This window comes from Emydura macquarii, unplaced genomic scaffold (genome assembly GCF_026122565.2).
Source record: "Emydura macquarii macquarii isolate MOO-44397 ecotype Brisbane River unplaced genomic scaffold, CSIRO-AGI_Emac_v2 contig_369, whole genome shotgun sequence".
NCBI lineage: Eukaryota > Metazoa > Chordata > Testudines > Chelidae > Emydura > Emydura macquarii.
The window spans coordinates 9,692,806-9,719,460 of record NW_027130506.1 but is presented as its reverse complement, the minus strand read 5'-3'; the positions used below and the strand labels follow the sequence as shown (position 1 = coordinate 9,719,460).

The window sequence follows — 26,655 nt, the reverse complement described above, 5'->3', positions numbered from 1 at the left end:
AGGCTCTTTTTTCACTGAATACCGTTGGTCACAGAGTCCTAAAGGGAAGAACCATTAGTGCCCAAACTCAGTTGTACCTGCTGAGTAAGCATAGTGTGCTGTACAGGATGTATACAGTGCACTGTTGCCCAGGGCCTGGTCTAGGCATGACAGAATTTCAGAGTTCCACCCCAGGACAGGTAATTGCATAAGACATGAGACCTGGGTAACGTCCTTAGAGACACCAGAAAGGGGACAGAGGTGCATCTAGCCCTGACCATGACAGGGAGTATGACAGGGACAGAATGGAGCATAGCTTCTCTTCACAAATTTTCAGGGTGTGGTCCCTTAGGGACTATAGCCAACTACTGTAAGCAGCAACTGTCTTTAGGTCAGTGTTGTGATTTACGGCAGGGCTAGACCAGCTGCAGCTTGAGAATTAGAGAGCTGTCAGAAGAGAATTTGCCTCTAGAATTTCATGTATTTGTTGAGGTATTAATGAATGCAAACCAGCTGTGCATGACTTTCCCCATCAGGTCAAAAAAATACTCACCAGCTAAATACAAACTGAGAGAGGGTCACAAGGACTTGTGACCTAAAGCACAGATGGCTCAGAACAAAACAGCTGAGGCTGCAGTTATTTATATTCTATATAGAGTATATAAAATATTATACAGTACTTTATTGCCATCCCAAAGGGTCCCTCAGTTTGTCACTAAGTAGATGCTATTTGTGGCCTTTATCCTGCAAACATGTAGAGTGAGTTCCCTATGTTTGAATAGCTTTATTCATGAGAAAAATCCCAAGGTGTTCATGTGTGAATGGGTGGGTGGAAGAGAATGAGATTTTGATTTGTGAAGGTCTGGGAGAAAGTGAGGTAACAGGCAGACTCAAGGTGACTTTATATTATGCTTACAGGGCCAGATCACCAGCTAGTGTAAATCAGCACAGCTCAGTTGAAGAGAGCTGAGCCCTACAAATTCACAGTAGCTACCCTAGGATGTTTATTTTAGCTTGTGGCATGTCTGGAGGGGTGAAGAGGAAGAAGCTGGGCTGTTCCTTCCTCCAGTCGCAGAAAGGGTGTAGCTCGCGGATCTAGAATAGGAGCGTGTTTTCTGAGATTTTTATCTGGTAGGGATGAAGCAAGACCTATCTTTGAACCACAGCAAAGTACCGGTTGCAAGTATTCGTTTGTGCTTTGGGTTTGTATTTGAGGGTTTTTTGTTATTCAGAAATACGCATGCCAGTTCTTTGTCATCAGCTGCTAATGAGGCTATTTCAAGTGTCAATGACACTAATACAACAACAGCAATAATTCGTAATTAATGGATAACCTGCCCTTGTGTGGTTCTTTGTATGTGGCTCACTTCTCACACCACTCCATGAAGTGTGTTACAAAGCTGCTTTTACAGAAGAAGCTACGGAAAAATAAATTCTTAATTGTGTTTGTAATCGTTCTTGACTAGCGCCCTGTGAGTCAGCTCTTGGAAACATTATTTGTGGTTCAGCCAGAGTTTAATGCCCCCAAAGTACTGCATATTTCTTCCTGCAGGCAGAGTGTGTTTTGTATGTTTGACACCTTTAAATAAGACCCAAGAGACTCCTTTCTACTAACTTTCTTACTGTTTAGTTTTACAGCCTACATGACTTTTAAGCAGTCTTTTCCTTTTTAAATAGATATTTTTGTCTCAGTCATCTGACCTATGTCTTGTTTTCTTGTCTATTTCAGATAGCGGCCCAGGCAGTGTTGTTTATGTGTATGAATACAGCGGGAATCTTCATTAGCTACCTATCAGACAGAGCTCAGCGCCAAGCCTTCTTAGAGACCAGAAGATGTGTAGAAGCAAGGCTGAGGCTAGAGACGGAAAACCAGAGACAGGTATCCAGAGAAATGCTGCTACTGTCGGATAAACTGGAATTGATACATTGCTAGGATCTGAGCCTCTTCTTAAAGTGTAACCCCATTAACGTCAATGGATTTATACTGGTTAAGTGAGGTTCATGCTCTATCGTTTGCTGTATTTTTCTGACATGACATCTCAAAAGCTTTCATTAGGAAATCTCTTCCTTGACACACTCATGCAGAGGAGCCTATTCTGGATGACACCCTTCTCTTGCAGTATCTCATTCTCCTGCTCCACCCATCACTTTGCCTCCTCGGTGTGTAAGTTATACTCACTTCACACCCACCAAAAGCTAAATCAATGCCATTACTCTGCATGGCCATTTAAACGAGTTTTAGCACTCAATATATAAATTATGCTGCCATTAATGAAATTAGCTAATGATTTCGTTATGTATATAAATGGATTTCTCTTTCATATTTCCTTCCCTTTTTGCCAAACTTACATTAAGAGATCTAGGGAGATGCCGTGCAATGTTCTAGACACTCATCTCTGCACTATCCTGCCTGACCTTTGTCTTCCATAGTGCATTGTAACATTTCTGGATAAAGTGCTAAGGAAAGATTCCCCACCTACTAGAGCAGGTCGGGAATTTTCTATCAGAATGATTTTCTAGTGGAAAAGGTAATTTCTGCTAAATCAAAATTTTCTGCAAGAAAATTTCAATTTTGCTGAAAATTTTTGATTTTTCAATTGGAAAAATTAAACAAAATATTTTAGTTTCGGGTCAGCTACACCCAAATCGGAGTATTTTGTTTAGCTGAAGTGATACAAAATGTTTCACTTCAAATCAGTTAACATTAGACTTCATTTCCCTTCATGGCACATTGTCTCAAGGGAGCTGAAGTTCGCGTGCCCGTTCTCTCCTATGGCTTGGGCTAGCTCCAGGACTACATCTCTCATAGTTCACCACAGATTCTTCTCTGACCAAGCTGAGTGCTGAATCATATGACTGCAAATGCATGATAGGAGATGTAGGTTGTTCAGGAAGCCTGACCCATGGAGGCAAACCGTGAATAGCTCTCACAAGGCACTGCTCTACAACTGGGAAATGCAGGTTAACATTGAAGTGATTCAAAACAAAACATGTCAGTTCAGTTTAACAAACCAACATATTGATTTCAGGAATGTCAACATATTGTGTTTTGACTGAAATTGTCAAAACAAAATATTTTGATATTTCTTAATCACATCTTTTGGAATATTTTGTTCCTGAAAAATTATGATATTTCAACTTCTTGTCTCAGTTTGGGATAAACAGAAATGTTGAAATATTGGAATTTCATGTGGGATGGAAATTCTGCTTCTTGCTCAGCACTGCCCTCTACCTTTTTTTATTTCTAACTAATATTCAGTTCCGCAGTGGATAAATGCATTTCCTTTTAGCCAACTGGCAGTGTCACATTTGGGTGGCTGTTTCCTTTGAGCAGTTTGATATTCTCATGGGAGCATCAGCTTCAAGCAATAATCCAACGACATGTAGCAATTTCCCCCCATACAATACGTATATCATGATACAGCCTAATTTTAATTATTTGTACATTAGATAACAGAAGTAATGTCACTTATTACCTCATGCCAAGTTTTATAAAATCAGGATTAGATCATACCTTGCTGTCTTCCAAATGTAGGAATGATAAAGAGTGTAAAACCTGAATTACCATGTGTCCATGTTATTAATCAAGTTATGACTGCTAGAAATTTCTAGTAGTATAGAGTCAGAATTAAAATTGTACAAGTGGAAATGGAGGAGTAATCCTTTATGTAATTATTGTGTAAAAAAAAGAAGTTTAGTAGAAACTATGTGATCTTATGTATATATAGTTACAAATTATCAGCAAAGGATGGCACAGATGTTATAAACATGATTTCTCCTTCCCATCCAATAGCTTCTGTGATAGTGGAATGCATGTGAGCTTTGATGTCCATGTCAAAGATTTCAGGTTCAGTGTAGATATCAATACACTATGGAGCAGATTCTCTTCTGTGCTGTGAGCTGGGCAACACAGTGGAGTGAGGCACACCGGGATCTCATTATGGCTCCTTGAGTCTCTGGGTTGATCTGCACTTGTCCCAGTTAATTTAGAGCAGCCTAGAGGCTGCTGGGATCGACTCTAAATGGCAATGGCCCCCAGGAACCTTACAGCAGCTGGAGATTGCCACAGTACAGTACAGTCTGGCTGTCTCTCCCCTCCTCCTTCCTAAGGGCCAAATGCAGGGGGTGATGTAGGGGCCAGCTGCATGGGAATACAGTAGAGAATCTGGTGTTCTATTGTTCACAAAAAGCAGCATCACCTAAAGTTTTGAACAAGGGATGAACTATTTGTAAATTTTGAGTTCTAATCTTGATTCTGATATTGACTTGCTACATGGCCTTCAGCAGGTTACCTACCTCCTTATTTGTTTTCCTCATCTGTAAAATGGGGATAATAGTGCATGTTTACCACACAGGGATTAAGGGACTGATCCTACAAACACATGTTATTATTTTTTGTTTGTGTTACTGTAGTGCCTACAAGCCCTGGTCATAGACCAGGACTACATTGTGCTAGGCACTGTATAATTACAGAACAAAAAGACAAGTGCATGTCCCAGAGAATTTACAATATAAGTTTAAGACAAGAGACAACATATGGATACAGACAGGCAGATGGGGGAATACAAACAATGAGACAACAGTGGCCAGCATGGTATAGATTGCATAAAGCCGTTAAATGTTTTGATGGTATTTGGGAAATTTCGCGCTGATTCTCTAATAAGCACCTGCAGATCTATTATAATACAAATGTAGCACTAATATTTTAATGGAGGAATGCAGGACTCAGTAGAAACTATTTTTAGATAAAGTCCACATCAAAATTGTGCCATTTTTCCTAGAAAAAGAGTTTTGCTTATTTCTTTTGCCTTTGCTAATCATAGCTTGTGTTTGTGGAATGCAGTGAGAATTCAAGGTGAAACAATCAAAATGATGCTTTTTCCCCCCACTGTTTTTTTTTTGGAGGTGATTCATTTTTTTCCATGAGTTGAAATTGAACAGTTAGACGTGGTAGCATCTGCTCCATCTTATGTAATTCTTGTACAGAAGCTCCTGTTCTGCTTTTCTTTGGTGTTTTTCATTATAGTGTGGGTCCTTTGCTTTTTTTATTATTATCATTGGTTCTCTCAGATGGGCACCATATTGTTCTGCAGCACTAAAATTGGCCAAATTCTGTTCTCAGGTACACACTGGTGTATACTTGTAATAACTCCATTGATCCATTATTCATAGATAAATATGTTAGCATAAATTCTAGACTGAACAGAAAATTCCAGTTATTGAGTGATGCACCCCTACTGTCCAGTCCCAGTATCTGGCAGTCAAAGACTTAGGAACACTCAAAGCATGGGAGGACCTTGCTATTTACCTCTCTCCACTGTGAATACTGACCATTTATTCCTACCCTTTGTTTCCTGTCTTTTAACCAATTACTGATCCAGGAGAGGACCTTCCCTCTTATCCCATGACTGCTTATTTTGCTTAAGATTAAGAGCCTTGTCAGAAGCTTGTCAGAAGTTTTCTGAAAGTCCAAGTACACTTTATCCACTGGAGGATTACCATTGTCCACATGTTTGTTGAACCCTCTCAAAGAATTCTGATAGATTGGTGAGGTATGATTTCTTTTTACAAAAACCATGTTGACTCTTCCCCAACAAATTGTGCTCATCCCTGTTTCTGATAATTCTGTTCTTTACTATAATTTTAATCAATTTTCCTGCTACTGAAGTTACGCTTACCTGCCTGTAATTGTTGGGATCACCTCTGGAGCCTTTTTAAAAATTGGTGTTACATTAGCTATCCTGTCATCTGGTACAGAGGCAGATTTAAGCGATACCATGGGTAGTAGTTCTGTGATTTGATAGTTGAGTTCTTTCAGAACTCTTGGGTGAATACCATCTGGTCCTGGTGACTTGTTACTGTTTATTTTGTCAGTATGTTCAAAAAAACCTCTTGTACTGTTACCTCAATCTGGGATAGTTCCTCAGATTTGTCACCTAAAAAGAATGGCTAAGGTGTGTAAATCTCGCTCACATCCGCTGCACTGAAGACCGATGTAAAGAATTAATGTAGCCTCTCCGTAATAGCCTTGTCTTCACTGAGTACTTCTTTAGCACCTTTATTGTCCAGTGGCCACATGATTTTTTGGCAGGCTTTCTGCTTCTGATGTCTTTACATTTTTTTTGCTGTTAGTTTTTGTGTCTCTTGCTAGCTTCTCTTTAAATTCTTTTTTGGCCTGCCGAATTACGTTTTACACTTGTCTTGCCAGAGTTTATGCTCCTTTCAATAGTATCTAAATGACATAGGAGCCTAAGTCTCATTTTTAAAAGTTCCTAAGTCACTAAAGGCCAGATTTGTAAATGTATTTAGGTGTCTAAAGATGCAGATAGGTGCCTAATGGAATTTTCAAAAGGGCCTAAGCATCTTACTCTCATTAGGAATTAGGCATCTAGGTGCTTTTGAAAATCCCATTGAGCACCTATCCACAACTTTACGCAGCTAAACATGTTTTAAAATCTGACCCTTACCCTATACCAGCTATATCGATGTAGGGTTAAGTAGGGAGAATTTTTGCCACCACTAGTTGAAGTGACATTATGATGAGTCAGTAGCACACTTCCTTGGCATTGTCTCTATCTGTTTGATAAACCACAAGCAACCTGGTCAACATGTGACAGTGAGATCCAAAGAAGGGGTTGTGGCCATACTTTTCCCATTTTCTTGTAGAAATCAAATGTGAGTTTGAAACTTGGTTTTGGCTGAGATCTAGAACCTTTGACAGCCAGATTGAGAAAGTGAAACATCACTAGTGAAGACTATCGAATAGGAGTGTTTGTGGAAAACTCAAAAGACCAGAGTGGTGAGCTAGTGGAGGTTATACAGCTGAGATAATTTGTTGTGAAGGCAATCATGGTGTAGCAGGGTGATGATACTGGCCAGTAGGTTAATTCATCCATGGAATGGTGAAACACACATCCACCAGGGCCTGAAAACTATAGATGTTTCAGGCAAAAAAAATGCCAATGTTAAAACATCTTTCTACACCCTCCACCCCCCATGATGACTTTGTGTAAACAAAGCATATCTTATTGGCCAGATTCTCAGCTGGTGTAAACTATCATAGTTTCATTAACTTCACCAATTTACACAAGCTGGGCATCTGGCTCAGTATGTTACTTTGAGCATTACAAAAAGACTTACAACCAGTGCTCCACTAACCTTGTCAAGAAATATTTAAGACCAACATAAAGTGTATTCTTTCTTTCTTTCTTTCTTTCTTTCTTTCTTTCTTTCCTTTTTTCTTTCATGGTGTTATCTTAAAGACAGAGTAGGTAATTCTGCTTTCATTATGGCAAGGCAATAAAAATGAAATGTGGGACTAATTTTCTAGAATATATAGTACACAATTTTCAAAAATAATCATACCACAGATATGTAGTTCGCCTTAGTGTTAAGGCTTTGTGTACTTGCTACCAGTACAGAGTAGAAAGCTGCACTGAGATGAAAATGAAATTTGTCCTCTATTTATCCATTGTTCCTAACTTGCAAATGAACTATATAATAAACACACACACATGTTGCATTAATGATATGCTTGTGGCTTCCTTACCTGATCTTTATCATCTTGATTTCCATTGGAAATTAGTCTGATAAATCAACCCTCAAATATCTGCATTTAAAAATAAACAAATCTCCTAAATAAATTTACCCTTCCCCCCAAAACACTATGCTGGCCTGAAAACTGCCATTGTTCAGGGTGGATAAAATTCAGACCTGCACTAGTACAATCTCTCATGAATCAAGTCAGGAAATAGATATTGCAGAAGGAGAGACTTTCTTCTTCCAAATGAGGCACAGCTCTCAAAATAAAACCTCAAAATTACCATATTATTATGTGTAGAAAAGTTATTTTAGTTAAGCTTTGAAGATCTCTCTAGTGTGCTAGTTAAAGTATTTTTCTCCATCCAAGATCTATGTAGTTGGACTCATTGTAATAAGGAAATCTGGCTTTACTGGTGGAGAAATATGGGACCTGATCCAAAATCCAGCAGTCACTGGGAAGAATCCAATTGACATTAATGGGTTTTGGATCAGGCGTATGAAGAAGTGTTCCAATAAAATGTTTTAAAAACTCTCTAAAGTATTTTTCTCTGAAACGTGTGGTGCATGCAGAGTGCATGATGGTGTCTTCTAGCATAACAATTCTATGGGCACTTCTTTGAGATGATCAGCTTAGCTCACAATATGTCTATAGGATATGTATCTATATCACAATATCTGTATCCCAATATGTCTATAGGATATGTATGTTCACTCTCATGGTAAGTATTTGTTACTCTACTCATTGCAGCAGGTTCTGAATGATTTATGAAATGAAAACTCCCTACCCAGTGGAGAGAGAACCACCAACAGGGCTACGTAATTATTGCTGTGCAGGGACTGATGATATTTGACTTAGACTCAGTCAGAAAAATTCATCAGGTATAGCAGCCTGAAGAAGAAAAATAAAGTAAAAATGTTTTGGGTCATAATTCACCACCACGTTATTCCCGTTCCAATGGAGCTACCCTAGCGGAAAAAAGGGAGTAAGTCAGCAGGAGGCAGGTTCTTTGCTGTTAGCTTTTTTATTTTCTGGGTAGACAATCTCCCTTCATTGCACCAGCCCTTTTCTAGCATTATTGCCCTGAGTTCCACCCATAGAGGTGGGGATCTTCTGTGTACGGATGTAGCCCCACAAGCAAAAGGAGTGCTTCAGTCACCTCCACAGACCTTCTACTCCAATGCTCCAGACCACATAGAGGCCTCACTGTGCATCTGGAACACATGCTGAGGGACAAGGTTGAAACTGGATGGGCCAAAGGAAGAAGCAGTTAGTCAAGGTGCATCTGGGAAACACATACTGCCCTGCACTGGTCCCATGTGTTGTCAGTTATGGCATGAGTGTGCATCCTCTCTGTGTGCTGTCTCAGCTCTGCGCATGTTCAACAGACCTCAATAGAACTTCACAGAAAGACTACAGACTCGGTTAGTGGTGAAGACTCTTGGCCAGGATTATTGCTAACAAAACATGGTAATAGCAACCCATAGATTCTACACAGACATTAATACATGTATGTCCATGACAATGGACCATCTCAGTCAGCAGCAGGACTTTCCACTGCCCCCTAGACCAGATGAAGGGTTAAGCCAAGGTACCCCAACATTTATAGACTGAGACAAACAATCTGGGATAAACAATATACGTATCACTGTACATGTTTCATGACATGTTTGTTATCTCCCCTTGTTCTTTTACTCCTGATTTTTCAGATAAAACATCCCTATTCATCACTTCTAATTCCTATTTGTCACCCACCCAAAACACTACTTGACCAGTGTGAGTGGAGTTTTGCTAGGATGTCCAATTATACTTCCTATCTAGTAGCTGATACTGTGCTGGTAAAAAATAAAACCTTTTCCAGAGCTAGAGGAGGGTTAGAAATATTTGGGGATTAGTGCTAACAATTGGTTCCCTACACTCTGTCATACCACCTGTTGTCTCAATGTAACAACCTTCTGTAATCTTACCCCAAATCTCTCTTCTCCTGTTGGGTTGTTACCTATTTACCAATATAGAAACTAAACATTGTGCTACTTACACATGGTAATGGCTCATTGCCTATCCGTATGGAGACCTGAATGTTCAGCTTGCTTTTCTTAGTATGGGCTGGAGAAAGGATCCAAGATTTATATGGAAAGCTGACACATGATTAAGAAACAAGTTCCTTCTCTCTGCTTTCCATTTATTTTCCTTCCATCTCCAGTTTCAGGAGTATTTTTCTTGCTCCCCCTCAGCAATCTCAGTCTCAATTTTTTTCCATTTCCTTTAATAATTCTCTCTGTAGGCTGATGAGGTCTGATTTTTTCTTTTAAAGAAGCTTACATGTCATGCAGGTTTTATCAAGCTCTTACAGCTCTAGTTTTTAATCAACAGTCAGTGTTTACAACTTTTAAAATAAGAGCAGATTGGGTTGGGATTGCAAAGAATATTTTAAGAGGGTTATATGGTCTAAAGTAATCTTTTTTAATATGGATACTAAGAATATAAAAATCCCTCTAAACTGGTATGAGGATAAAGTTCAGATGGGTGACAAAGTATTCACATGACCTTTATATTTCATTGCAGAAATGGTCTAGAAAGTATCATAAATAAAAATTCAGATCACAATCATTTGGGACTTGTTTTAAAGGTGAATGTTAACCCACCCCCTGTAAAGTTTCTCTGTACTAATCCATTGATCAGGATTTGTTTATTTTTAAATAGTCTGTGTCTACATTGATGGCGGCAAATTCGCCACCAACAGATCAATATATCCGGATTGATTGAGCCAAAGTGAAGACTTGTTCAAGCAATCTGGAAGTAGATCTATTAAAATCACCTCCAGAAAAAGCGTAGCACTGTGTCACTGATATGCTTTTCCCGTTGGCGCAGCATAGTGAAGACGGCGCGCAAAACATAAGTTACAAAATTGATGGGAGTTACACAAGCTATTTTACATAGCTTGCGTATCTCCCATCAACTGCTGCCGAATTCTCAGGTAAGTGTAGACCAGGCCACAGAAATAAAAGACCAGTTCTTTTCTATGAAGGAATTTCAGGAAACCTTTTAAGCTTCAGCTCCCAGATTTTCTTGCAATCAGTAGAATATAAGAACATAAGAACAGCCATACTGGGTCAGACTAATGGTCCATCTAACCCAATATCCTGTCTTCCAACTGTGGCCAATGCCAGATGCTTCAGAGGGAATGAACAGAGAAGGCAATCATTGAGTGATCCATCCCCTGTCATCCACTCCCAGCTTCTGGCAAACAGAAGCTAGGGACATACAGAGCACGGGGTTGCATCCCTGACCATCTTGGCTAAGAACCATTGATGGACCTATCCTCCATGAACTTATCTAATTCTTTTGTGAAACCTGTTATAGTTTTGACCTTCACAAAATCCTCTGGTAACAAGTTCCACAGGTTGACTCTACGTTGTGTGAAGAAATACTTCCTTCTGTTAGTTTTAAATCTGCTACCTATTAATTTTATCAGGTGATCCCTGGTCCTTGTGCATTATCTTGCATTTATCAACATTGAATTTCATCTGCCATTTTGTTGCCCACTCACCCAGTTTTGTGAGATCCCTTTGTAACGCTTCACAGTCTGCTTTGGACTTAACTATCTTGAATAATTTTGTAACCTCTGCAAATTTGCCACCTTATTCTTTACCCTTTTTCCAGATCATTTATGCATATGTTGAACCATTCTGGTCCCAGTACAAAACTCTAGGGGATACCACTATTTACATCTCTCCATTCTCAAAACTGACCATTTATTCCTACTTTTTGTTTCCTGTCTTTTAACCAGTTACTGATCCATGAGAGGCCCGTCACTCTCATTTCATGACTGCTTACTTTGCTTAAGAGCCTTTTTGGTCAAAGGCTTTCTGAAAGTCCAAGTATACTATATCCACTGGAGAATCACCATTGTCCACATGCTTGTTGACCCATTCAAAGAATTCAAATAGATTGGTGAGGTATGATTTCCCTTTTCAAAAGCCATGTTTTAAGTGCTGCAGCTAGCTTGATTCAACAACTAATACTATGTCAACAACAAAACTGATGTTGGCAAGGTTCTTATCATGAAGGTGTATAGCTAAAATGCATTTATTTAGTGTCCAATCAAACATGCAGTCTATAACAGCATTGAAGAATTTTGGAGTGGCAACATAACCTTTTTGAACACCCAACCTAATTTGGAAGAAGGCAGTTCTTTCCCCTTTACAAGAATGCAGTTTTAGGAGTCATTATATAGAAGACGGAACATTCTACAGAGCTTGTCAGGGAGGCGTGCGAGTTTCAAGGTCAGCTAAAGTGATTCCTTGTCAAGAGAGTCAAACATGGCCTTGATATCCACAAATGCAATGTGAATGGGGTGCTTGAATTCTCGTGCTGTCTCAATAAGTTGGCACATTGTGAAAATGTACTCGTTCACGGAATGGCTGGGAGAGGGTGCAGAAAAAAGCCACAAAAATGATTCAAAGGCTGGAGGAAATGCCTAACAGTGAGAGACTGAAAAAAATGCAATCGATTTAGTACATCAGAAAGAAGTTTGGTTTTAGATGTGACTTGATTACAATGTCTAAACAGGTTTATGAGTAGGTATCTACAGGAGATCGGACAAGATAATCCCTTCTGGCCTTAAACACAATGAATTTATGAGATGGAACACCAGATATGATGGATCAGTACTTAGAGATGGTACAGGGAATCTTACATGCTTTGTTGATGAGTCTTGTTCACACGCTCAGCCTCAACATAGGAATAATTGGGTGAAATGTAATGGTCTGTAACATACAGGAGGTCAGACTAGATGATATAAAGGTCCCTTCCAAACTTAAACTCTATGAAATCTATGAACATTTTCTGACAGTGAAATCAGTTAACCCATGGAAAAGCCTCTCATAGGAAATGTTGAAAGCCTTATGCTTGTGACATTTAAGATTGGACAAAACACATATAAACATACAATTAGGGAGGATTCCTGCTTTTGAAGGGAAATGGGAGGATATTACCTATGAGGTCTTTTCCATTTCTGTATTCTATGATTCTGTGATATCAGGCTGCAAAATAAATGACATCTAATCTTTATTTCTGCCACTTTTCCTGTTATATGTTGCAGTAACTAATATTATTTAAGGAACACGCTTATTATCCAAGTTGCTTGGTAATTTTTTAAACAGCAAAGAAAATAACAAAATGCGGAAAAAATTAAAATCTAAATGAATGGAGAATACAAACAATGTAGAATAATTACCTGAGCATTCAACAGCGGCAGGATCGAAGCAATTCTTGAAAGGTCAAACAGTGTTGTGAGATATAGATTCATGGATGTTAAGGCCAGATAGGACTGTTATGATCTTTTAGTCTGGAATATGAATTGACTCTGTAACAGGGAAATTTTTCTGTACAAGAAGAGGAATTTTAAATGTTTCAGATTTTGGAAGCCTTAATAGATCTGTTTTTATTGAATTCTATTTTTACTGTTAAATTCAATTTTACTAAAGCAAGGCTATAGTGGGTGATATGTCAGAAGATAATATAATATTTATATTGAGGAATTCCCTGTGTTGTCCCATAAATAGTTTTTTTTCCCTACTTGCTTTTATCCTCTAAAATCATCTAACAAATAATCATGACAGAGAGTACTGTGACGGCTGGTAAAAACATATGAACATTACTTGAATATTATGTAAAATTTCCCTTGCAGTTGAGTGTCTCCAATGGAATATAACAATTTTGGACAGTATCTAAAATAAACATCAACTTTCACCCCAACAAGGGAGGATAGATACGTATACTATTGTGTAGCCTGTGCTTTTCACATTATGTGTCTAGTGGCTGGATCTTACGGTTAAAAACAAAACACAACAGTATTTACAGTTAAATCAGGAAAAACGTCCTTCAGTAACAATAGTCAGTGCACTTCGTTTACCAGCATGCTACAAGCCAAGGTCAGTGTTCACAGGTCAAAGTATCACTCTTAAGGTATAAAAACACAATTTTCCATCCCAAGGGAGCTTTCTGCCTTACAGGGAGCTCCAGTTACGAAGAGGACACTCTGGTAAACCAACCTTGACAGGCTATTTTGATGCATAACCAAATGACAGTAAAGAATTCTTTGGATTACAGCACCGTTTAGGATATAGTGTTAATCACCAAGTCAGGGTTTCATAATATAATACTAGCTATTTTCACTTATCCTCCGTCAAACAAGGAGGAGACAATGGGGTCAACCATTGTTCTTAAAGGAAAAGCAGCCTTGTGCCATATTCTCCTCAGATATGTCCTGTGTTTATTACTTCACGCTGTTCTGTACTCTATGGCCCAGGAAACTATCAGATAATATGTTTCCCCTACAATGGAAAAAACTGTAGGAGAAACTATTCCTTCTCTCCTTGAAACAATAACATTTCTATAGCATCTTTTTATTAACAAACTATACACAGTCATAAAGGCTACTGGAGATAAACTCCTATAAACCCCAGTTGCTTAGGAAAAGGTCATAAAATGCAATATTTCAAACGACTTTCAAATCAAGGACGCAAACAAAAAATGTAACTAGAATCTTCAAAACTGCCCTGTGTTTCTTTTGGAATATATCAAATTCCTCAGTGGCATATGCAGCCAAGTACAGAATCACTGGAATTGGAAATTGGCTGAATCCAATATAAAAGAGAGTTGATATGTCTTATAATCGCATATTACAGCAGCAAGTAATAGAAATAGGTAGACAACCTCGTAAACCAGAACACATAAGATACTGCTTTTTCTTCTGTATCCCATTAATTACCTACTATTGTCTTCATAGTACATTGTAAAAAAGTGCTATGAAGAGAGCATCCATTTTAGATAACGTTTACTTGTTTACTTGAAGTTTACTTGAAGTGTAAGAATTTCAGTTCAGAGTCCCCAAATATAATGAAAGGTGATTACTCCCTTTTTCTATAAAGGTGTTTTGACAATTAAAGCTATTCTGAAAATAATTACTTTTTCTTTCATAAAATGATTAATTTTTCTTGTTTCTAAAATGTAAAATGAGCAAATGCACTTTGGAATGGTTAAGGCTGTTTATTCTATTGACCTAGAGTCTTAAGATAATTAAGCCTACATTGTGATATTCATTATCTAATCCTTTTATGCAAGTTGGGTTGTGGCAAAATGAGTCTTAAAACAAAGATTGCAAGTGTGTTGTCATTTCACTACAGAGCTAGAGTCTCACCTCAAATCCGTGGTCTTCTTGAGTTCACAGATATTGGGCAAGAGAGAACAGAAAGGCAGAGAGAGAAGGTCTAATATGAACTGGTAATAAGTGGAGGTGGGGGAAAACTTCTGACAGGTACTGAAGTTTCCTACTTTTTCCTTGATCTGTGCTGAACCTATCATTGAATTGCCCATGAAGAAGAGGGTGAGAAAGAGAGGGAAGTCCCAGCTGCCAGGAGAAGCTCTGGAAGCATGACTCTGTTGTAGCTGAGCTGCATGGAGGGGGCTGGTGCAGACAGCATTCTTTCTGGGTTGAATCCCTTACTCATTCTGAAGGGGAACTTTGTGGATCTTAGCTTCCTCTTGGCAACCTCCCTCTGGGCCCATTGCACTAATATATTTGTTGACGTTTGTTCTTTTATTCATCTCCATAAATGAATTTTTACTCACAAGATTAGGATCTGATCTTTTAGCTAATTAGGGCTTTAAGAAACATTTTAAAAGAGTATTAATTACTCAGTGGGGAAATGTTGAACTTAGTTTTGAACACAGATGGCCAAATTCGGTGCTGGAGTGTACATGCTTGACTCCGGTTGTTTTTAGTGGGAGAAATGCACATGCACCAAAGGTTACAATTCAGCGGTAGTGATGATGTTGGGATTGGTGGAGTTTATTGCAGATGCATAACACAGCATGTGTACATTGGTATAAAAGTAATCTTAGAATCTTAGAATCATATGGCTCAAAATGGACCCATAATAATAACTCATGTAGCCCATTATCGTAATAGGATTTAATTAATTCTTCCAAAACTGTCCCTAATAGTCTGGTAATAAATGGGTATCTAGTCTAGTGTTTGATGGTGATTTCAGCTGACCTGGTCATATTACTCCCTTGTCTAACTGTGAAGGCTTTTCTTTTAATTAATTAAAAATTTTCCTGCTCCACTTTAAGTCCATTGCTTCTTGTCCCTTCCTTTCTGAATAATGAAAATAAAGGAGCCCTGTCTGCTTTATAATATCCCTTTGGGTAGTTGTAGATAGTTATTACTTCTTTTCTCTTGAACAATTAGGCCCTGAATCTTTCCAAACTTCTTATCATTACTATTACTTTTCTATTAGTCAGTTGCTCAGCTGCCAGCAGGGGATGCAACAAAGCCAACTGGTGAACTGTTCCCTTTGCTTCTGCTTCAGCCTTCAGGACACTTCCCCATTAGGTTCCTCTCTGAGAGGAACCAACTACCTTCAGGCCACAGTTTTTCATGGCTACCTCAACAATTGAAGCCCTGAACATGGTCCACTCGGACTCATTGTCCATGACCTGATGGAATGCAGGAGAAGTACTTCCAGAAATGGAAATTGAAGGCTTTCCTCACAGGGTCCTCCACCAGATATTCCAAGGTGACCCACATTGATCGTTTGGGCATCCTGTGTCTATCTGGCCAGCATCTTGAGTGTTGGATCCAACTCATCACCAAGTAGTGATCGGTTGACAGTTCTGCTCTTCTCTTCACCTAGGTGTCCAGAACATATGGTTTTAGTTCCAGTGAAATGCCTATAAAGTTGATCATCGATCTTTGGCCCAAAGTGCTCTGGTACCAGGTACATTTATGAGCAATGTTGTGCTCAAACATGGTGTTCGTTACGGACAATCCATGACTAGCACAGAAGTCCAATAACAGATCATTTTTCAGGTCTAGATCAGGGCAGCCATTCCTCCAAGTCACTCACCTCTAGGTATCTCCACCATTCCCCATATAGGCATTGAAGTCCCCCAGTAGAATTCATGCACCACAGGTCAACTGGGTTTATAGATCATATCCCAGTGCTGTTAAAAGTTTAAACTTGATATTGAGAATTTTTAATGGTTAAAGAGTAGTCACAATGAGTGAATTAGTCATACGATGGTCTTGAGACAAAAGACCCTGAAAAGTTATGTAAGGCATGGGGAATATCCCATAAAAAGAAAACCACAGATCAGGAGCTGAGAGCTTTCCTCCTAAGTTCTGACCAGGTGTCCAAGCACTCTCCTGCTCTAGATGCCATAAAGACCGCTGTAATGGAACTGGCTTAACTGTTGTACTGGGCAGCCCAGGAAGAACGTGAGCACCAGCTCACTTGTGGATCAAGAAGACCAAAGAAATCAAAGAGGCTGGGGACAGAGCCCACCACAGATGCATGGAACATAGAACAGCAGTCAAAGCCGAGACTGAAATAGAGGAGAAAGCCCACCAAGGACACATGGTACAACTAGAAGCTGAGGAGAGAGCTCACACATTGTAGTTCGGTGTACTGGAGTAGTAAAAGGAGCTTCTTCATTTAGTGAATACACTCACCTCACAACACAAGAGAGTGGGAGAAAGCCTGTTCAATTTATAAAGAGACAGACTATATAGAAGAGTTCCTGTGCACCTTTGAAAGACTGGGATCCACAAGATCCCAGAGGATAAGTGGATGCGTATCCTCTTGACCAGATTAACTGGGAAGGTGAGACAAGGTTTTAATTATATGGAGGAGGGTGATGCTATGGCACGTAATAAATTTAAAAATGTACTGAGAAGGTTTATGATTACCCTGAATCCTATCGATGGAAGTATAGAAATCTGAAAATGTTTGACAATATCATGCACGTCATATGTGAGAAATGTGTGAGAAAATGAATAATGGGGGCAGGAACTGAAGGTGATTATGAAAAACAGTTTGATTTGTTAGCCCAGGAATAATTGTTATAGGTAGTTACAGATGAGGGGAAGGCAGCCATCTGTGGCAAAGAACCTTTCACAATTTTAGAGGCTGCAGAAATTGCTTATGAATATTGTTATAATTCTTGGTGTACTGTGATTATCTATCACAAAGTCAAGCTTGCCTGGGTGGCAAGATAGATTGGAGTGCCCAAGGGGACTGTCTGTGACTCCATGGGATTCTGTTATAGTGCTTTAGGAATTTATACTTGTTACTGGATTGGTGAAATCTCATTACAGAACATACAACCAGTCTGAGGTTTTTACCCTTCTTCTTGATAATTTGCCCTGAGGTTTGCACTCGCCGTCATTAACCACTCCAGACAGCATGAAATTTGTTTGTGAGCCTTTATATCAAAACTGCTTCAACTGGAGCCTTTACAGTGGGAAGCCATTAGATTTGACTCCAATAGGTATGACAGGATAGGGTCTGTAACCCAAATAATGGACACTTTGAGTTGGTCTTTATATTTATGACAGGAATCTGGGCGGTTAGAACTGATTTACTTTATATAAGCTAATAGTAAAGCTGACTCTACTCCTGAGTTCTCCTAGTCATTTAGGTGAGTCTAAAAATTATTAATATTAAATGCTGAACAAGGTGTGTTTTGAATTGTTTTTTGCTGATAGCAGTTAGTCAGCGGACTAGTTAGCACTGGACACAGATGATTACACGGTTAGGCTTACTTTCTGAGATTATGGGTAAAATTTTCAAAAGCGCTTAAGTGACTTGGGGCCCGAGTCCTATATTCAGTGACGGTCAATGGACTATGGGCTCCTACATGACTAAGGCCACAATTTAAAGGTTTTCAAAAGTCATTAGTTATGGGAGCTCAACTTGAGGCATCTTAATGGAGACTAATTTTTTTAAGGCTGGGTGCTCAACACTCTTTGAAAATAAGGCATCTCAAATTGGGCACCCCAAAATCAACGCATCTATAATCACTGGTCACTTTTGAAAATCTTGACCTAAGTTTTCTTTGAAACATGGGACTAGGGCTCCTAAGTCACTGAGGTGCCTTTGACAAATATTCACCCTAGGTCTTTATTGTTAATATTTGGTTTTCTCTCTCTCTCATCTCTACTTTAGACCCCCCCACCCGCAAAACATTTACAGCCAGATTGTGCCTATTGGGTATGGAGCAATGTTGGAGGTGGTGGGGAACTGCACTGCTCCACTGGGAGCACCAGTCAGCATTGTTCCTTCAGCCTTCATGATCTAATGCTTCCCTGATGCATTTAGCATGACCAATGCCACAGGAGTGACACAACTTGTGTCTTCTCCCCTTCTCAAGCATGCACAAGCCCCTACTATAGTCTGGTCTATTGGGTAAGAAGAATATTGTAAATGCATATCAATTCATAACTGGCATCCAGCTTCTTCAGCATCTCTTATTGAGTTTAATGAAGATCACCCTGGAGTCAAAGGCTGGCAAAATTAGTGGGCTTTAAAGAAGAACAAAGATTGCTGATGACACGTAAGGCTTTTGCAGACATCCAGATAAGTAATACAATTTAAGCTGGTGTGTAGTGAGTGCCAGTAAAACATTCGCAAGTAGTGTAAATTGGTGTGGCTCTGCTGAAGTCAATGGAGCTATGCTGATTTACAACAACTGAGGATCTGCCCCATACAGTATGGCACAAGTAGACATTTATTGTATTATGCTGTGTCTTTAACTTCTGCTGTCAGGTCAAATTTGGGTCCAAATCCTGCTCTCCTTACTCATGTGATTTATCCCATTGACTTCTAGATGAGTAGGATTTAGGCCTCTCTGTGCACTTGTCAATAGATGTTGCTCTGCAGTTACATTAACTAATTATGTGCATATGTGTAATATAAACACAATGTGTAGTTTCTAAAAGGAGGTCAATATTGAGGATTCGATCCAGCAAAACCGTTTATACGTTTTAAGAGTTTAAGTTCAAATGTGTAGTATAAACTCCAAATACAGAGCTCTGCCATTTTGCTGTGAAGAACGAATGCTGACCCAGTCTGAATGGCCAATCCCATATTTTTTTGCTTTTATGCAGGAACGGCTGGTGCTTTCCGTATTACCTCGATTTGTTGTACTAGAGATGATTAATGACATGACCAATGTGGAAGATGAGCACTTGCAGCACCAGTTCCATAAGATCTATATTCACCGCTATGAGAATGTCAGGTGAGTGAAGGTGCCTATCTTTTATTTTAACAACTCAGCTTGTAGTGGATGTCAATTGTTTGGGGGTGGAGTGGGGGGGAATGGGATATTGTTTTTTTTTTTTTTGTTTTTTTCTGCCCTTTGATCAATTCATTAATCAATTATTTGAAAAACCATGAAGATTTGTTTTTCCTGAGCAGAGCCTTCTCTAATTTATCAGAATGGTTGGATGCCTTTGCAACAGCTGTTCAAATTGAGCGCTGCCTTTTTTTGTACACGGAAGCAAAAAAAGAAAATGTTTATTTGTCTACTAATAAACTGCAGCAGGGTTTGATTTGATCCCGTACAGGGACAGCCTCACAGTATGGGGGTCTGCAAGCTTTGCCAACAAAAGAGTGGGGAGTTCAGCATGAACTTTCCTCCCTTGTTCCCTCTGCTCAAGGAGAACATCTTGTTCCCTATGAACTGACAAATCAGCTGAGAACTGTGGAGCCCTATCCAAAGTGCAGGGTTACCAAGTGGTTGCATTCAACTCCTATTAGTTGCCCTTCTCTGCAGTGATCATATAACCAAGATTTGTCATGGCCATTTTCTCCTCTTCCTATTTCTCCCATTTCTAAATTGCTCTATCCAATGGACACAAAACTGCAGATCAGGGGAGATGTGGGAATAGGCCCTGTGTGATCTTTCCAGCACTGGGGGTCAGTAAATAATGACTGCTGTTCACTTGCACCACAATGGTTAAATGTTCTGAAGATTCTGAAGATGTTACAAATCGCTTCCCCTCTTTGGGCTTGTCTAGATGGACAGTTAGCACATGGCGAGGTGGAGTGTAAATCTTCAGCACACTAGTATCCCTCACAGTAACTGTCTGTGTGGAGCCTGCTACTATGCACTAAAAGTTTCACATTGCTCACTGACCCATGGCTGTTTCAAGGTGGAGTAAATCAAAGTGCACTATGGAACTTTTAGGGTACAGTAGCAGGGTCAACCCGGCCAGCTAATGCACAACACACTAACACGCTGATTTATACTCCAGCTCACTTACACACTAACTTTCGATCTAGACAAGCCCTTTGAATCAGACATGATTCCGCTAGCTTAGAACATCAAGCTTAGCCCATAAGATCTGTTGTGAGTCTGTCCCAAACCATGAGGAAAGAGTAACCAAACTGCTATTATATAAGCATCTTCTAATCAAGGTATATGATTCAACAGGAAAGCGTTTGTCTTGATTTTAAATGAAGCTCCTATATAACTTTGGAAGGGCCGGTTCAATAAACAAAATGTTCAACTTTTACAAAGCGTAAATTGATTTTCTGCCACTCTTGTGGCCTTGGCAGCCGTCCACACATATTATTTTATTGAATGTGGCTGAAGGTACCAGGAGCCTTTATAAAAGGTTTACACAACACCAAATAAAATTTTAGTTTATTACCCTTTCTTATCCTCTGTTACAGTACCTGATTTTGTAAGAGAATTCAAATGGAGAGCAGATTGTTGTTATTTAGATATCACTACCGCTTGAAAATGGTTATTGCTTTACAGCAAATAGTGTGTGCTTTAAAACGGAAGACATTAGTCTCTTTCTGCAAGGGCTAACAGGGGTCTCGACTATTCAATGCTGTTCTTGGCCCTGATTTTTAAAAAAACCCAACTTTTTATTAAGGCAAAGTTGCAGCAAAACATTAAAATAGTACATCATACATTACTTACTCAGTATCAGTAAATACAAAGAACTTGGCTAAAGATTCTGGCTTTCCAGGTGGGGAGCCCACCTCCTGAGTACATTAGCAAGGGTGACCAAATCTCTAAATACTTATTCTCTTTTCGGCACCTCTTTTATGTACGTACTTGGTAGAAAAGCTTTTTCATTACAAGGACAGTCCATATTTTGCTATACCACAATTACACAGGAGGAGGGCTCATGTTTTTCCAACAACATGAAATACAAAATCTAGCAAAAGAAATTAATTTGTTCTGTTTAAAATGTGGATCCTCTATGGGAGCATTAAGTAAGCAGGTCAAGGGATCTTTAGGATGCTGGAATTTTGCCATAAGATGAATCTCTTTCATAATTTCCTCCCAAAGTCATTTATTTTCTGGACATAGCCACCACATGTGCAAGTATGTTCCCCTTTTCCTGCAATCCATCCAACAGAGTGCCTCCCTATGCTGAACTCCACAACCATTGAAGTCAGTGGGATGTTCAGGTGCTTAGTATCTCTGAAATTAGGTCCTAATGGGTTTTCCCCTGAAATACGTAAGAGCTATATCATGATAATCAGGAACAAAAATATTAGATTTTTTAAAACACTTTTACATTTCAATATCTTTTTCTAGGTTAATTTCTAATATTCATTCCTCTTTGATTTCTTGGTGTTTTTCCTCTTTTTTTATGAGAGCCCCAGTGGAAAAGACTTTAGATTTCCAGCCTCTTCATCCAATTTCTTTATTACCTTTTGCATCTAGGGAAGCAGCGAATTGTCCTTAGCCGCATTTTACCTTTTTCCTGATCATAATCTGATTTTTTCATCAGTCTGGATTTAGCATTTAGTTATTCAGCAAACATATTGAAGATCTTCAGCTGGGTTATTTTTTGCTAAATCTCAAGCTGCACCATTGATTGTTCTTTTACTATAAAGTTTTAATAAAGTTGGCTCGACATTATTTGCCATTCTGGGCGAAGTGGAAACACTGCATGTTGAATTTTACTTTCTTTCCCAAACAGATCCTTGCTTTCCTTGCCTTTTGTTTTCATCTTCCACATACTGTGCTTTTGCATACTTAGGTCAGAAATTTGAGGGAAATTCTTATTCTGTATTTTAGGTACAACAAATTATTTGGGTAAGGGTGTCTATTGTGCTTAAGCACTGTTAAAGCCTCTCCCCCCCAACACACACACACTACACTTACATTTAAGGTTGTTTTTATTGTAGGAATAGAGGCCAGGTTTAGTTGTGTGGCCAGAGCACTCTGTCCATCCCTGGTTGCTGAAATGGTCTTTTGGGCTGTTGGCTGCTGAGCACATTTTAGAGCAGGGCTGACAGCCCCAGCATTGGAAAGTCACAAAGTAGGCATAAATCTACCTATGTTCCCCCATTTGGGTCTAGCACTGAGCATAATTCAGCTAGACCTGAAGACCAGCCTCAAAGAATGAAGTGTATCAAGCCCCACAGCAAGAAAGGTAGTGTATACGGACAAGTTCCGGTCTATACATTGAGGAACAGTGTCTACTAGTAGCTGAAGACTGGGAGTCAAGACTTCTGGGTTTCTGTCTATCAACTTATATGGCCCTCAATATCAGTATCTTAGCATCTCACAATCATTAATGGATTTTATCCTCACAACACCTCTGTGGGTCACTCAGGAAGTCTGTGGCCGAGACACAAGTTGGCCCCAGGTCTCCTGAGTCCCAGTATAGTGGTCTATCCATTAGACCATTCTTTGTACTCTCCGTTCCCAGATCTGCCACATTTACTTGCTTCATAACCTTGGGCAAGTCACTTAGGCCCCAGTCTTCAAAGATATTTAGGTGCCTAATTCTTATTGATTTCAATGGGTGTTGGACACCTAAACACCTTTGAGGATCTGGGCCTTTACCCCATTATGCCTCAGACTCCTCACTCATAAAATGGGATAATTATGCTAAATGTAAAGGCTTAGTGCTTAATATGTGATTTGAGATCCTCTGATGAATGGGCCTATAGAAACAGAAAGTATGAAAATTACTATAACATTCTTTTATGAAGCAATTGTTTGTATTTTGGGCTCATGTTTTAGCGCTTTTAATATTAGTTCTTTGTACTGCAAATATTCCAGTGAGCAAGGCCCATGGCAAAGGCAGAATAGTTCCCCCCCTGTGTCTGAGCTAATGAATTTCCTACTCTCCTTAAATTACATTCTGGCCAGACATTGGCTAGTTGCCTCTCGCTATTACACATATGAGGAGTCCATGGTAATCACAATGCACAGGATTACTGTTTGTATTTAGCATGCCAATTACTGGTGGAGATAGACTGAAATATGAATATCCTTTCCATTTCTTTGTTTAGCATTCTCTTTGCGGATGTTAAAGGTTTCACTAACCTGTCCACAACCTTGTCAGCACAGGAGCTCGTCCGAATGCTGAATGAACTCTTTGCCAGATTTGATCGACTAGCACACGTGAGTTAAATGCAGTTCATTTTCAAAGGGTAATGATGTTGCATCTGCAATTTGGGATTACTGCTACATACACTTAAAAACCTTATCTGTACAGGTCCTCACCACTGAGATTGGACATAGCCACTAGGGATGGGTGAAGCTTCAAATGTCTGCAGTTAGGTTTCAGTTCAGATAAGCTTCCAGAAGTTCACATGCTTATCTGAATCTCCTGCATTTGCTAAAACTAGGCTGAGAATGTGATGAGTGCAAGCTTTCTTACAACATTTCTAGAGATGCTTCTCTTTCTGTTCCAAGATGAAAACTGGAAGGAAAGTCAACATCTGAACATTTCAGAAAGCTCAAAGATTTATTCAGAGTTTGATTCTAAGAGTTGGGCAAAGATTCAAACATTTATTATTGTCACTGGCCTTTCTTTGCTCAGCCATCATAGTCACCAAACATCGTTACTTAGGGTCAGATTCTGATTCCCTTATTCATGTTAGAGAATACCTAACTCCACATATAGTCCCATTGAAGACAATGGCATGACTTGTAGAATTAGGTGCTACTCCACATGAGTAGGCTAGAACCTGCCTTCCAAGCTCACCAGTGGAATTCTTGCAAAGAAAGGTGCTACTTGGTGTAAGAGTGGCAGAATCAATTCTGTTGGGAGAGTTCCCCCTATTTTCTGCTTTTCTATAGTCTTCTGGTACAGTGGCCTGACTAACATTATGGTCATCTCAAAACCTTTTTAATAAACTCCCTCGTTAGTTTCCTGTGCATTGTGCCTATTCAGGGGACAGGTGTGCATCTGCTGACACAATCCTTAGCCTAGGATCTTTACTGGCACATCAAGGTGAAGAAAAGTAAGGCTCTATTCCTCAAATACTGAGTATAATTTCTGAGCCAGCCTTTGCCATCTGGAAAGGAAATGTGCTTTCTGAAGTGTATGTTAATGCTCTGGCCCATTATCAGGGCAGTAGCATATTGGTTAGTGCATTAAGGTCTACTTACAATATTTATTTTGCAAACAATCAAAAAATGCCCACTCTGTGGCTGTGCGGTGCTGATTTGTACTGCCAGAGCAAGCTAAGTGAAAGGAGTTAAATTGATTTTGGTTTTGATGCAGGTTAAATACTCAGAACTGCTTCTTTACCATTTAGTGAAAGTAAATTGTCACGTAGGGAAAAGCATATTATATCAAATTTAAATAATTTGTGTGTGTTACAAAGGCATTTTGAAACATAGTATTTTTTTCACAATTGTATTTAATGCATTTGTTTTACATTTCATATTTGGCCTATATGCTTGGAACAGTCTCCAGCCTTGTGTGCATAGATTTCTTCTTTCCAGTTCCTTCTTAAACCACATTCAATCTACGATGCCTTTGTATCCAGGTATTTGGCCTCCATTGCTATTGTGTCTGACAAACATTAATGAAATTATCCTCACATGACTGCTGTCAAGTTGGGAAATGGTGTAATCCCAATTTTACAGATGAGAAAACTGAGGCACAGGGCATAACTGCTACTCAACTCGCCTGAGGTAAATCAAGAATAACTCCACAGAAGCCACTGGTGCAAGCAGGAGGATAATTAAACCTGGAGAGATTAAATGACTTACCCAATGTCACACAGGATGCTATAGCAGAAGGGGAGTAGAATACTTGCCTGAGATTTTCAAAAATGGGTGCCTAAAGTTTCAGCTTCTGGGACAACATCTAGGCACCTAAATGGATAGGCCTGATTTCCAAAGTGGCCTGCACAGCTGCATAGGCCTGCTCTAATCTGAATGGTGTGCCCACTCTGTCCTGCCTTCTGTAGCCAAATGGGCAGAGAGAGGACAGGAAAGGGTAGGATGAGCTGGCCAGGCAAGCTGCATGCCTTCCCTTCACACAGGGCTGAATCTAAAAGATTCTTTGGGGCAGGGGTCGTCTGCCTAGCACAATGGGGTCATGGTCCATGATTAGGACCACTGGGTGCTACAGTAATGCAAATAATAATAACAGTAAGGCATTTTAAGGCACTTGGAAGAGAGGAGGGTGATCAGGAACAGTCAACACGGATTCACCAAGGGAAAGTCATGCCTGACCAACCTGATTGCTTTCTATGATGAGGTGACTGGCTCTGTGGATGTAGGGAAGGCGGTGGATGTGATATACCTTGACTTTAGCAAAGCTTTTGATACTGTCTCTCACAGTATTCTTATCAGCAAGTTAAAGAAGTATGGGTTGGATGAATGGACTATAAGGTGGATAGAAAGCTGGCTACATCATCAGGCTCAATAAGTAGTGATCAACGGCTCGATGTCTAGCTGGCAGCCGGTCACAAGCGGAGTTCCCCAGGGGTCGGTCCTGGGGCCGGTTTTGTTCAACATCTTTATTAATGATCTGGAGGATGGGGTAGATTGCACCCTCAGCAAGTTTGCGGACGACACTAAGCTGGGGGGAGTGGTAGATACCCTGGAAGGTAGGGATAGGATACAGAAGGACCTAAACAAACTGGAGGATTGGGCCAAAAGAAATCTAATGAGGTTCAACAAAGAAAAGTGCAGAGTCCTCCACTTAGGAAGGAAGAATCCCATGCACAGTTACAGACTGGGGACCGACGAGCTTGGCAGCAGCTCTGCAGAAAAGGACCTGGGGGTAACAGTGGATAAAAAGCTGGATATGAGTCAGCAGTGTGCCCTGGTTGTCAAGAAGGCTAATAGCATATTGAGCTGCATTAGGAGGGGCATTGCCAGCAGGACGCGGGAAGTGATTATTCCCCTCTATTCGGCATTGGTGAGGCCGCATTTAGAATATTGTGTCCTGTTTTGGGCTCCCCACTACAAAAAGGATGTAAACAAGTTGGAGAGAGTCCAGCGGAGGGCAACAAAAATGATTAGGGGGCTGGAGCACAGGAATTATGAGGAGAGGCTGAGGG

General features: G+C 39.7%; 1 protein-coding gene across 1 annotated transcript in view; it reads left to right on the top strand.

Moving 5' to 3' along the window:
- Positions 1 to 26,655, top strand: part of ADCY8 (adenylate cyclase 8) — a 160,992-nt gene that overhangs the window by 47,495 nt on the left and 86,842 nt on the right. The window contains exons 2-4 of the mRNA XM_067530337.1: positions 1,709 to 1,858; positions 19,476 to 19,606; positions 23,641 to 23,752. Coding sequence (XP_067386438.1) covers positions 1,709 to 1,858; positions 19,476 to 19,606; positions 23,641 to 23,752 — 393 coding nt within the window. The remainder of the gene's footprint in view (positions 1 to 1,708; positions 1,859 to 19,475; positions 19,607 to 23,640; positions 23,753 to 26,655) is intronic.